Source organism: Lineus longissimus, chromosome 2, assembly GCF_910592395.1.
Source record: "Lineus longissimus chromosome 2, tnLinLong1.2, whole genome shotgun sequence".
NCBI classification, from domain to species: Eukaryota; Metazoa; Nemertea; class Pilidiophora; order Heteronemertea; family Lineidae; genus Lineus; species Lineus longissimus.
Window position 1 is genome coordinate 10,354,738 of NC_088309.1, and position 13,776 is coordinate 10,368,513.

The 13,776-nt window shown below is 40.5% G+C and overlaps 1 protein-coding gene across 2 annotated transcripts; it reads left to right on the forward strand.

Moving 5' to 3' along the window:
- The first annotated feature begins 414 nt into the window (after positions 1 to 414).
- Positions 415 to 11,863, forward strand: LOC135482594 (E3 ubiquitin-protein ligase arih1-like). Of its 2 annotated transcripts, none has more exons than XM_064762766.1 (15): positions 415 to 711; positions 1,834 to 1,901; positions 2,281 to 2,359; positions 3,044 to 3,121; positions 3,528 to 3,620; positions 3,900 to 3,955; positions 4,259 to 4,325; positions 4,617 to 4,723; positions 5,181 to 5,295; positions 5,516 to 5,646; positions 5,864 to 5,927; positions 6,629 to 6,712; positions 7,050 to 7,226; positions 7,599 to 7,711; positions 8,213 to 11,863. In XM_064762766.1, the coding sequence occupies exons 1-15, from the start codon at positions 499 to 501 to the stop codon at positions 8,298 to 8,300; spliced, it is 1,533 nt and encodes a 510-aa protein (XP_064618836.1). In that variant the 5' UTR covers positions 415 to 498; the 3' UTR covers positions 8,301 to 11,863. The 2 variants fall into 2 exon arrangements, with proteins under 2 accessions (XP_064618836.1, XP_064618837.1); XM_064762767.1 differs by having other exon boundaries at positions 5,864 to 5,921.
- The last annotated feature ends 1,913 nt before the right edge of the window (positions 11,864 to 13,776 follow it).

The following is a 13,776-nucleotide window of genomic DNA, read 5'->3' on the forward strand; positions in this document are numbered from 1 at the left end:
CGTTTCACGCTGCGTATTCACGGCATCCTGAGAAAATCAGTCTCCGGCCCTTCACATTAACCCCTGATTTCCGACATGATTTCATCAGGATGTCTTCACGGCCGAGTCGGAGTGATTAACCCCTGATTTTTTCTGAGGATGAGACTACTAGACGAATACTACGTTTCAATTTTCCAATTAGGAGTTTTTAAAGGTGGCTTTGATGAGCTGCCAGGCGCATTCAACAGTAGGACAAATTTAGACGTGACGAAATTAATTGGTCACGGGCCATTTTGACACTAAGCAATTACTTTGACTCATCGTCGAACAAAATCGTCTGCTCTTTGGCCCCGTCGCGCAGTTCGGTCTGCAGTGTACACCTTCGGGCGGTGACGGAATTTCCCGATGATGACGTCATAGACATAAACACGAAACTGGCTGACTGAAAAGTGGTATTTCACAGAAAAAGGGTAGATTTTTGCGTGTTTCCCCCCTTTTGGAGGGGATTAAAACCCTAAGATGGATGTCGATGATGATATGATGTATGATGAAGACTCTGAGAATGGAACGAGCGATAACGACGAAGATTTAGGGATTGAAATGGGCATTACTGAGCCCACCACAAATCAGGAAAAAGCAGATTTGGAGGAGTTCAACTTCCAAGTTCTCAGTCCTGAAGAAATTGTGCAACACATGGTAGACTGTATAAAAGAAGTGACTCAAATTGTTGAGGTATTATGTTCTTGATATCATTACATTCGTCTTGGGATTAGTATCCTGAAGATTTGTTTATTTGGGTTCTTAAAACAATGTAGGATGACTGCACCAGACCAGACCAGTCGAAAGAAACGGTTCTCTTGCTGCTGGCCCTTGGCTTGCCGGATATGCCGGCACCACCTAGACTAGGGTTGGCAAAACAAACCATCTTTACTATAGATCTTCACGGTAAAAGACGATGGCTCGAGAGGCATTGTCTGTTGTCATTGACCGTAAAATCCTATTGTAAAGGTAGGCCTGCCGCCTAGTTTGTTTGGCCGTCCCTACTGACCCTATAGGCGGTACTGGCGTATCTGGGAAAGGGACGAGGACCTTACGCCAGACGGAGGAAGCCACTGCCGGCTACAACAAACAAGCAGCCAACAAAACACATGTTCTTGTGAAATTGTGCCTATATTAGGTTTGCATTCTGGTGCGATTATGTCTAGACTACTGCCAACAATTGAGTGGCAGGCATGCAATCATGATGCATGCAGATGCAGTGTCGGCAAGCAGCTGCAATACAATCCAAACTCTTCTGAACTCGGCCCCTTTCGAGTCCCTTGGATTGGTCACTATTCAATTCAAAGACCGGTCTCCAATGTTCTGATCCTCAATCGTTGCCCCCTGTTGCTGTTTTGTTGTTGAGCAGTAAAACCATGGTGGTATGGTAGCAGTCATCCATTATCATATATGTCGTATCTTTTCAACAGTGTCTTCATTCTTCATGTTACTTTCCTTCTAACAGATTCTTTTTCAACTAGGGGACCTACTTTGCCACTTCTCTCATCCTATTCGTCCTTCTTTATCACATTATGATGTCGATTGTCTCACTCTGTGATTTGAACTTGTATCAGATGTCGGTGGCAATTGTACAAACAGCCATACAAGATAAATTTTGGGAATAAAACATGACAACGTCAAAATCAAAAGGATGACAGTTAGATTGTGTCACAGTGTCACTGACTCGGTGACACAGTGGTAAAAGGCAGTTTGAGTTGATTTAGATTCAGATTGAGCCATCTTGCCTCCTACCTCTGTAGTACCAGACCATAGGCTATGAAGACAAACACACACTCATGGAATTTCTGTTTGCAGATTCCAGCCACAACTACCCGTATACTTCTTAATCATTTCAAGTGGGACAAAGAGAAATTACTAGAAAGGTGGGTTACTCTGGCATGTCTAATGTGATATTCCTGTTTCTTGGGATTTCATATTTTGGTGAGAAATAAGTGTTTCATACTGACACATACATGTAGTTCACTTTGGCTTTGAGTGCAGAGAAACCAGTAGTTCATACAAAGATCATGTTTTGTTCAAAATGAATATTGAAGGACCCATCCTCTGCTTTGACTGATGGAAGTATTAAAAAAGACACTTTTAAACTCCTACAATGTAACTGTATACTATGAGATGCCATCGTGAAATTGGTAAGTCAACTGAAAAATGGTAGATTGTTTGACTGAAGTTTTTCATTTCATGCAGTTTATGAATGATCATGATGACTATTACAACTATCCACGTGATTATCTACTCTTTCAGGTTCTGGGATGGAAATCAAGATGAAATGTTTAGAAAAGCCTGTGTAATTAGTCCTTACCAAAAAGGCAAGGGGACAAAGGTACGGTATATTATTTTTTTGGTTTCCTCAATTGCTGGTAAACAACCAACCAAAAAGGTCCTCACTCTTACACTTTACAATAGTTTATTGCTACAATGTAATTGTTAAATTGAAATGATACTGCATCGACACTACTTTTTAAGCCAATGCTGAACAATCGCAATGTGTGGCATATCAGGATTTTCCATTGCAAAACAGTGTCTGGCTTTGCTACTGTTATATTTTCACATGTTACAAAAAATAAGAAGTCCTGAATTTGCCTTCTGCCTTCCGGATCCTTTATTCTAAAACTGGGAAGACTGGAATGACTCGAAAAACTCTTCCCAGAGCATGCGGACACGCTGTTTTATATCGACGCGCAGCTTTGTCTGCACCAATCAGGGGGCAACGTTCATGCGTCTCCATCCAATGAGGAGCCGCATCAACGCTGACGTAATTGATCACGTAATTGATCACGCTGGGGAGAATGGAGAATTATAAGAAGTCCGTGGGAATTTTCCATGATTTCCCACCAGTATCTTATCTCAACCCAATTCCAAGAATTACACATTACAGTGCTACTCATAAGAAAGGTTTTACAATAACCATACAACACTTCAATCCCGTGGTGTGCTAATTCTATGAATACTGGCTTCATTGTTTGCACGATTGTTCAAAATTAATCTGTGCAAATTCGTTTTACAGAAAAGTAGTAGCAAGGCACCAGCTGCTACTGCTCAAGACCTGACGTGTGAGATCTGTTTTCTGTCGATGCCAATCAGTGTAAGTATTTGAAAGCAAAAAGATCCCAAAAATCAGGAAATGACATCATACAAATAGCTAATATAGTAATGATTCAGCATGGTCTAGTTAAGATGATAATTGTCTCTGAGTCATCGCTATTGACATTGGGCATGTCCTTTGATAAGGCATGCTTGTCCCTGGTACTTATGTTGAACATGACACAAGGGATTGGCCACAGAAACACCTTCGTCCATGTTACAATGGACGAGGACTTCGATTCAAAGAACACAAAATATATCATTATCATATACCATATTTACATACATTGTATGATGGGGTAACCTGGTTTATCAAGTCAGTAATTAAAAAACTGATGTATGAGACATATGAGTTATCCTTGCTTGACAAGTATCTGTATTTTCATGTACTATGTATTCTTTTCTAGATGATGTCTGGTTTGGAATGTGGGCACAGATTTTGCATGCAGTGCTGGGCAGAGTATCTGACTACCAAAATCATGGATGAGGGCATGGGACAGGTAGGTGATTGCAAAAAAACTTTTGCTGTTGCTATAGCTAGGCTGACAGTATTAGTCAAGTGAAATAGTATTGGCTTTCTGGGACTTGCTACAAAACAAAGAGGAAATATGGCAAATAGTGGCATGTTAAGTGAGAATCGTTTGCCCCCCCCAAAGGGTACCCTTTGGTGCATTCTGTCTTTGTCGTAATCCTTATGCTGTCCAGGAATTCAGAATGTCAGAATGTGTAAAGGTCATTAAAATATTGTAGTAAGTTATACATATTTATTATCTTTTCAGACGATATCCTGTGCTGCTCATAAATGTGACATTCTAGTAGATGATGCCTCTGTTATGTAAGTATAAGAAGATAAAAAATTGGATTATTTTGTCTAAGAGGGTACCCTGAAAACTACTACTAAATGCCAACACCAGAAACATGAAATAGCCTGGGATATAAGCATGGGTTATAGAACCAAAGATCTCTGCTAACTTATCTATGCTAAAGTTAGCTAAAATCCCAAGCAGGCAAACGTTGTGATCTTCTGAGGACACGATTCCTGGCTATGGACAGAATCACTGGGGTGTGTTGCCAACCATAGATTTGAACTTGAAGTGTGTTGATGATGATTAGTAAACTAATTAACTTGTCTTTTCAGGAAATTAGTAACAGATCCCCGAGTAAAATTAAAATATCAGCATTTAATCACCAATAGCTTTGTAGAGGTAAGATTGATTCTGTTATATATTTTTCTGCCCAGCAATTACTGTTGTATCTTCGGTGTCCATCCAACCCTTAAGATATCTTTTTGTAGCCAAACACCAATTAATCTATCGATCAAATCGATAGTGCAGAGAATTGTCACGGCAAGCAATTATGATGACTGGTTAAAGGCAGAATTCACTAAGAGCAGGAAATTGATATTCCAGACTACATGTATGTCATGATGGTCACTCGATCTTTGTTGACAAAATATATCAAAAATATCACCATTACATTATGCGTTCTCTTTTCAGTGTAATAGATTAATGCGTTGGTGTCCAGCGCCTGATTGTGGAAATGCTGTAAAAACTGCATATTACGATTCAAAACCAGTTACTTGTTCGTGTGGCTATACATTCTGGTACGTTGTATTCAGGTTCAAAATCTTTCTTTCAAACCATCCTACTCCGAGGTCATGTTCTTTGGTAATGAGTGCACTGATTGAAAGACAGGTTGATGATCTAAAAGTCAACTCATCCAAATACACTGGCAGGACTTTCAGAGGGTTTCTGATTTTCCCTACGACTCACCCCCAACTACCAGTACCACACCATGACTTGATTTTGGAATAAACTCGAAGGGTTCAAGCCATCCCTTGCAATTCATTGTTACTATGATGCTGTTGTGCTCAATGAGAATTTAGGTTTGTAACATACCCTTCGGCCAAGTTTCCTGAGCTAAGTTTTATATCATTTGGTACGTCTTGCAATTCATTTCATGGATTGACCTCGTCGTGAATTGTGGTCACCTGTCACTTCATTATTTACTTGTAACAGTCTAATGCATCACCTGATTATATGTTTCATCTTTTGTTGCAGTTTTGCCTGTGGTGAGAACTGGCATGACCCAGTGAAATGCAAGTGGCTCAGGAAATGGATCAAGAAATGTGATGATGACAGTGAAACCTCGAACTGGATTGCCGCCAATACTAAGGTGAGAGAATAACTTTCAGTTGAAGACGGTATTTGCAAAGCAGTGGTGGTGTTGGCTTGTGTTTGCTTTAATATCACCTTCTTGTCTGTAAAAGTAATCCGAAATTACTCGTCTTGAACTTTGGAGACAGACGCTGTCTTTGTAATCAACTTGTTTAAATGATACAATATAGTTGTAACATTTGTCGATCTGAAAATGATACGACTCTATAATCTTTCAGGAATGTCCCCGTTGCCATGTAACCATTGAGAAGGATGGTGGGTGCAATCACATGGTGTGCAAGAACCAGAACTGTAAGGCGGATTTCTGCTGGGTCTGTCTCGGTCCTTGGGAACCACATGGCTCGTCATGGTAGGTTTTACTGTTATCATTTGAAAAGATTCTTCACGAAATGAGATATATCCATTCAAAAAAGACCTCAAAGTTTTGAATTTAACTGAAAATGCACTGGAAATTTTTTGACATTTTTTGCTCCTAGAAGTTTTACTGTCAGTCACAGTTTTTGAACCCACTGTGTCAGTCATAGACCAGTCTCAGACTTATGCTATGAATCATGTTATCGTTCCAGGTACAACTGTAATCGCTATGACGAGGAAGAAGCGAAAAAGGCTCGGTGCGCGCAAGAAGTTAGTGTATGCTTAGATTTTTTCGTAAATATATCTCACTGTGTGAAAGGGATCCTGGCTGAGCTCCTTAACCATACACTCTGCAAAACAAAATCAGTCAGAATCTTGGGTAGTGAAATGCCTCATACAATAACTTAGTCAGCTATGCTAATGTTGCTCTAATTTTAAGGCTTTGCTTCTAAATTTAATGGCTTGGGTAGCAATGGTCGGTTATGGGGAAAACCTAAACAATTGGAAATTGATGCTTATGCTTTGTCTGATGTGTAAAGGAGTTCAGCTGCGAGCACTGATTCTGTCCTCACTATGTCCTGTCCTCTCTCTCATTCCATGTCCTTGACCTTTGCCGAAAACATCTGTGTATCAAAGAGATCATCAATCAGTAGTACCTCATTATGAAAATGCATTTTTCGTGGAGAATCTTTGGAGTTTTATAACTGCTTCGCACAGCTGCACCTACATGTAAAATTGAGCACTGCCTACTTGCAGCTTAATACTTATTAGCAGACATTCGTGTCATCATCTCTACGCACATTCTGATCAATTGGCCGCCCACCTATGATGGTGTGACATTCCGTCTGAATGTAGCTGCTATGCACAGCATGAAGGAAGTCTCTTTGTGTACTTGGTTCCATAAAGTGATATAGAAAAAAAATTAGTAGATGAGGGATGTATACGAATTACCTTTCAATTCTCTCTTACATGTGCAGCGATCACGGGCAGCTCTGCAGAGGTATCTCTTCTACTGCAACAGATACCTGAACCATATGCAGAGTCTCAAGTTTGAACACAAGGTACGTCTGAAAAATGGCTAAATCAAACCATAGTGGAACTTGAGCTATTTTATGTTGTATGATTTAACTCTGAGGAAGAGTGACCAATAAAGTTGTAACAACCAAGCTTTGTCCTTCTGACATGCCTGTTTTAGCTTTATATCCCACCGGACCGTGTAGCTTCAGACAACTTGGCCTCAGAGAATGAAACCCTGTTGCACAGCTGAAGAGTAAGACACCATTTCCCATCATTTCAGCTGTACATTATCCCTTAAAATGGAACATGTTCGTACAAAGTCAATACTCTGCCCTTGCTACATGCCTGACTGACCTAACCTTGTCGTTGTTTCCATTTCAGTTGTATGCATCTATCCGAACGAAGATGGAAGAGATGCAACAACATAACATGTCGTGGATCGAGGTGCAGTTCCTCAAGAAGGCCGTGGATGTTCTCTGTCTCTGCAGGCAGACGCTGATGTATACTTACGTATTCGCTTTCTACCTGATGAAGAACAATCAGTCCATTATATTTGAGGTAAGTTCTGCACATGAATTTGCCGAGTGGGTTGAGTAATGGGGAATGTGTGGGTCAAATATCTTTCTCGCACTTTACATTAGTCATCAGAGTTTACATTATAGTAATACAGAGTGTGAGATGCTTTGTAGCTGCTCCGTAACAAACCTGAAGGACACCCAGATGCCAGAATCTTAATAGTCTGGACACCAAACTTATTGAGCAATTACCCACAGCACTACTTTTTCATTGGATTTTGTGATAGGATACCTCACTAGTCATATTGAACCGTCGTTCAGTGGTCGATTTCGAAGTATAATGGATGTCATTCTGTCCTTCCATGATCTTTTCTGATATGATTATTGCTGTTTCTTTGTTTTTGTTTCCTTGTAGACCAACCAGAAAGATCTAGAACTGTCAACAGAACAACTGTCAGAGTATCTAGAGCGCGACATTACTTCTGACATGCTAATAGATATCAAACAAAAGGTGCAGGATAAATATAGGTGAGCTGTGTTCTAAAACAAGTTATGAAAGAGTACGACATTGTGTGGAGAGTTAGAGGCAGACAACCATTGCTGTCTAATTAACTTATAAGAGACGACTCTTGACTTTCAGTGTTTAATGGTTCATGTATGAAACATTGGAAAAAATATCAACTTTCCTAGTTTGCCTTAAATTAAGTAAATCGTGAAACGACAAAATAAAATAGACGTGTAACATTGCCAGTCATATCCATCTCATATCTGAAGTATTTCCTAGTCAAGGGTCAGCTGTGGTAACCCAAGTTTGGTGGCAGGCTTGTCCTTGACCCTCACAGTTTTAGCTCAAGTGATGCAATGTATGACCAGCTGAAACAGATGGCCAGAGTGCCTCTGTGGAGACCTAAAATAAGGGCATCTATAAAGCACTTTGATGAATATCCAATCAGTGAAAAGCATTGGAAGCTGCCTATATTACTTTTATGTAAAAATAGTTCATGACCTGATCTCGCCATTATCTTGCAGGTATTGTGAGAGCCGAAGGAATGTTCTCTTGAGCCATGTACACGAGGGATATGAAAAGGATCTGTGGGAGTACCAGGACGACTTGTAAATAGACTGATGTAAAAACTGTTGTATATATCAAACTTAGAATAACACACAGGGTGGGACAGTTTTCAACCATCACCTTGTCTTCAATGAAGATTCTTGCGTCGGAGTTGTTTTACTCGCTTTCAATGAAGACTGTAGTTGCTGCACACAATGATTTGCCTGTTCCGTTTCTAGGTATTGTTTTGGGATGTAGCCTTGTCACTTTAAAATACTGTAAAATCTCTTATTTCGTGTGAGCTTTATTTTTGGCGAGGGTGCTATAATTGTGAAAAGGTGACACACAAGGTTTTTCATGAGGACCTTTCCAAAAACGTGATTTTGAAACAGTTGTTAAGACATGATGATAGTTAAGAAAAATAAAATCCCCACTGAAATAATTGACTTTACAGTATGGCTGATCAAACACTGATCATAGATCATACATTGTACATGTACTGTGTTGGCCGTTAGTTGATTGTTTTTGATGGGTGAGCGGGACAGTTTTTGGGAGTTACATTATCCCAGATTGAATTTGATAAGCTGATGTGACAGAGATCTAAGTTATTATGTAAGTGCAGGTCTACACAGCTCCCTTAATACTATTGTCACCAATAACCAGTATATTCATTTGCCCTCCTGCTGGCCAATGCTTAACCAGGGCACAAGAAAAGGGTGTTCTATTCAGTACATGTTTCTACTGGGGCACAGGACATGCATGTATTTTGTATTCATTCATAGAGACCTGCTCACTTCGTATTGTACATGTAATCCTGGTAGTCTGTGGTGTAATTTCACACAGTTGGCTGCAGTGTTTTTACCTGAATTTTGCTTAGTTGGCAAATTTTCTTTCTTTATAAACATGACGGAAGGAATGCTTGCTCAACTACGACTCCTGGTGTTCTCATATGGCCTGTAGAATCATTGTGTGTTTTTTATTGACTTTTGTAATTAACTGCTTGATTTGAAATTAAACAGTATTGTGTAGATAATAGAAGAGTGGTTTATCACCTGTGTAGTGTCGCCACCTTTTTATTGGGAATGAACATCTTAGCGTAAACGGTGATAATACGCACGACTCGGCGATGATATATAAGCCGCACTTACACCACCTGATAATGGACCACCAATCTTGGTTCGGGAACCAATGCCGCACCATCAAAAATCCACCAAGCGCTTACACCAGCGCTGCAGCTAGTTATAAATCCGGCTACAGATGGCGCGCAAACAACAAATTGCATGCGCAGAAAGCGAACCATCTAACTAGCTAATTGCCGATCCATTTGCGCGTACACCACGACAAAGCCGAACTTTTAACAAGCCGGGCGAATTTGGACCATCAAGCTTGGTGGGACAAATTCGCTCTGCAATTTGTATCGGCAATGGATTGCCGAACCAATTTGTCGCGGCAATGTGGTGGTGTAAGTGCAATTGGTCCACCAATATTTCGTGGTGTAAGCGCAGCTATTGTCTGATATTATACCCCTCATACAGCACATGTACATGCCTGCCTCAGTTGTACGCCATTACTGTGGAAAGCACTGTTAAGCACAGTGGCCATCATTGGTTTATTCTGTGGAGACTTTCCTGTTACCTTGCAAATCAGTACTGGCTATGATCCAATCTAATTTGATCTAATTTCCTTCCTTGGAAATCATGCCGTGCAAAACAGGACCCTGTTATCGTTTGTGACTCCTAAAAGTAAGAGGAAGGCATTCATGATATCACTATTTTTGTTATGCCACTTGTGCTCTTTGTCATTACCAGGAGTAATTCTTTCTTATACTAGGTTTTGTTTTCTTAGAATGTTGGATAGCAATTCGTCCTCGGTGGCCACTTTCTTTTTCTCTTGCATTCTTGCACCCTTTGTTGAAGATGTATTTCATGTTGTAACGTCAGAAGACATATAATTGCCACCCCATGCATATTATTGCCATTTACGTCATGTTATTGCCATAAAATAGTTTGCGATTATACGCTCTACGATGTGACAATATTATGTCTCCTGATGTAATAGAAGTCAAACTTTTCCACGTTAAAAAGGTCTGCCAAAGTTGGGGTGAGGGACTTTAAGCATCGGACTGAACTGTAGCATGTCTGGCACAATGAGAAATTCAACTCACTGAAAAGAATAAAATCAGTAAAAAAATGCTGGGAAAATTCAAGCCCAAAGTTAACGAACGAGTGGGCAGAGCAGAATAGTGGAAACTTCGCTGCTGGTCAGCAATATGGAAATGGATCAGGAGAGAGACACGGAAATAATAGATTCTCAGTGCACTTGTGCCAATAGCGGATCGGACTAATAGAGATTTGATTCAGAAGGAAATTATATGTGTTTAGAACAGTTTTTCCTTAAAACATCAGGTTGAGAGCTAAGAGTCAACGACATTTAGGGTATTATTAGTCTATGAACAACTTTGGGCAATTTTTGCTTACTTTGTGGGTAGTTTGCTCTCACTGGGACAACCCGTAAACCATCAGATACAGTTCATGAAATGTAGATTGAAGCCTGATAAACTGCCTGTCCTAAAATGTATGATTTCGCGTAGCTAACATCTACTGTGTGTTTAGGGTCTTTATTGATTCTTGTACAAAACCATACTTGTACTCTGCCTGTATATCTACAATGATATGATTACTGAATATTGTACATTACTGTTTCACTGTGGTTTCTTGATGACATTTGGAGACTTCTGAGAACATGTCGATTGTATGACTCCATGGTTGCCTATAACCCTTTAAAAGGGCATCTAGTTTGTATCTGACCTATAGACACATGCGTATAAGTTCACAGAGTTGTATTGTTTTCCCAATATAGCTTTTGTATATGTTGAGAATTTGCTCAGGTTCTTTTTGGGTATTTAAGCTTTTATTGTCATTATTCAAGAACAAGTAACTTATAGTTAGGACCCCCTACCCTTTGGCCTGCCAGTACTAGTGGTGTGAAGTCTCAATTTCATATTTCCGATATAATACATTCATCAAAACAGCTAACTTCAGAAGTTAATGTAATGAAATAAATGTTGAATGCTAATCCTGGAAGTACAGTGTATGGTGATGTCACGTCAGATAGCAAATACAAGGAGAAAATTTTCCCAAATATTCTACATGTATACTGAATTAAAAAACGATTCTGCACCTCTTTTAATGAGACTGTTACCAACTACCATTTGAGTAGTGGAATAGGAAAAATAGGGCACTTAACAGATGAAACCAAAATCATCATCAACCTTTTTCTGGCTTGGTTGCTATTGTGTGGTTTTTAAAAAAATGTGGGGAGACACCCTTGTTACCTTATTGTGTAAACGCAGTATAATCAGTGGGTTAATAAAACGTGCTGATTTTGTTTTAGTTGGATATATTGGAATCGTTTGAGATGATGATTCCTTTGTGGTGGAATGCGTATACCAGACTGTACCGTACTGTTGGTAATGATCGACTGATATTTATTGTATGTGTCTCTCCATCTTGACATGATGAAGAGGACTCTGCCATGTCAAGGGAACCATGTACATGTAAAGAGAATTTTCTTTCAATGCCGACATTGTTCCTGATTCATTGGAAATAAAATATATCCCAGTACCTAAACATGTAAGTTGGTTATTCTTCACTGCATTTGCTATTGCAGTGTTTTGCATTGCATCATCAACAGCCACCAGGACATCCTAGCCCAGTGCATCTGTCTTCCGGATCCTGTTTGACCCAATGCTACAAATTTGATTGGTGAGTGCCATGGCTCTACACTGCACCTCCAACCTTCTCAAGGATCCCCCAAATGGTTTCCATCTGAAGCTCCAAGTTGTCCAGTTTGTGAACCTCCACAGAGAGGTGCTGCCAAGTCGTGAACAATGCAGAGAATGACCATATGTGACCCATCGCAGCAAAACCATGCTCATGTCGCTCTGAGCTTGGCAGGTTGAGACGGACTGTTTGTTCATTTTTCTGTTGTCTGCCTTTTGTGAAATATGAGCACATCAGTTTCTTCCATTATCTCCTGGTGTCATTTAGGCTCATCTGTGTGACATGCGACTGGTTTTGCTGTGACGGGTCACATATGTGGTCTCTTAATGGTTTGTGACAGTCCTGATTCTGATTGTGATGGTGTGTCATTTGGCATGTGATATGACCAGATGACCTTAAAGGCTACTGCATGCATGCATGCATACCACATGCCCTACTTACCTTGACCCATGCTGACCCACCTTAAGTGGACGGCTTCGTCCCTCACTCCACGAGACAGTGTGTAAGGGATGATGAAATGGACTGCATGCCCCAGGAGTCCAGACATGTGTCCCTTTAGTTTAAAAGACAATAAATGTCACACTGCCTGAGGCAATTCAATAAGGGAGAAAAGGCAGTGTTGTATCCCATCTCATCCCTATCAAAGGTTGGGTAAGTATGCACCTGTCTCTTTAGTATTGGACAAGACATGCCACAGAGCGTCTCAGACATGCTGCTTTAGAGAAAGACACATAAAAAATATTCCAAACGTGTGTTGTGTCCCATCATTATGCTATCGAGGTGAGGGTAGCGGTGAGAAAGAACCCTGCCCCTTTAGTAGACGCCGACATGTTGCTTCGGAGAAAGACACAACAATATTCCCATGGCTTTCAAGTTTGTGTGCTGTGATACAACCCTGTCCCTTTCACAGTATTGGAGGAGACATGCCGTAGAATGGCACAGGCATGCTGCTTCATAGAAAGACTCAAAAATATTCCAAACTTGTGTGTTGTGTCCCATCATTATGCTATCCAGGTGAGGGTAGGGATGAGAAAGAACCCTGCCCCTTTAGTAGACGCCGACACGTTGCTTCGGAGAAAGACACAACAATATTCCCACGGCATTCAAGTTTGTGTGCTGTGATACAACCCTGTCCCTTTCACAGTATTGGAGGAGACATGCCGTAGAATGGCACAGACATGCTGCTTCATAGAAAGACTCAAAAATATTCCAAACTTGCGTGTTGTGTCCCATCATTATGCTATCCAGGTGTGGGAAGTGATGAGAAAGAACCCTGTCCCTAGATGCAGGCATGTTGCTTCAGAGAAAGACACAGCAATATTCCCATGGCATTCAAGCTTGTGTCAATGTGTGTTGAGATACAACCATTTTCCTTTCATAGTATTGGAGAAGACATGCGGTGGATTGTCACTGGCATGTTACTTCAGCAGAGACTTGTCACATCTACTACTTCATATTGGGTCCTTATCTTCTGTATTGGCCAGAGAGGGCAACAGCTGTCTCAGGTGTTCTGGTTGTGCAGCACAACATGGAGTTACTTGAGAGGGACATCTACTACTTCATATTGGGTCCTTATCTTCTCTATTGGCCAGAGAGGGCAATAGCTATCTTAGGTGTTCTGAGCTGGTTGTGCCACACAACATGGAGTTACTTGAGAGGGACATCTATACTTCATATCGGGTCCTTATCTTCTTTATTAGCCAGAGAAGGCAATAGCTGTCTCAGGTATTCTGAGCTGGTTGTGCAGCACAACATGGAAT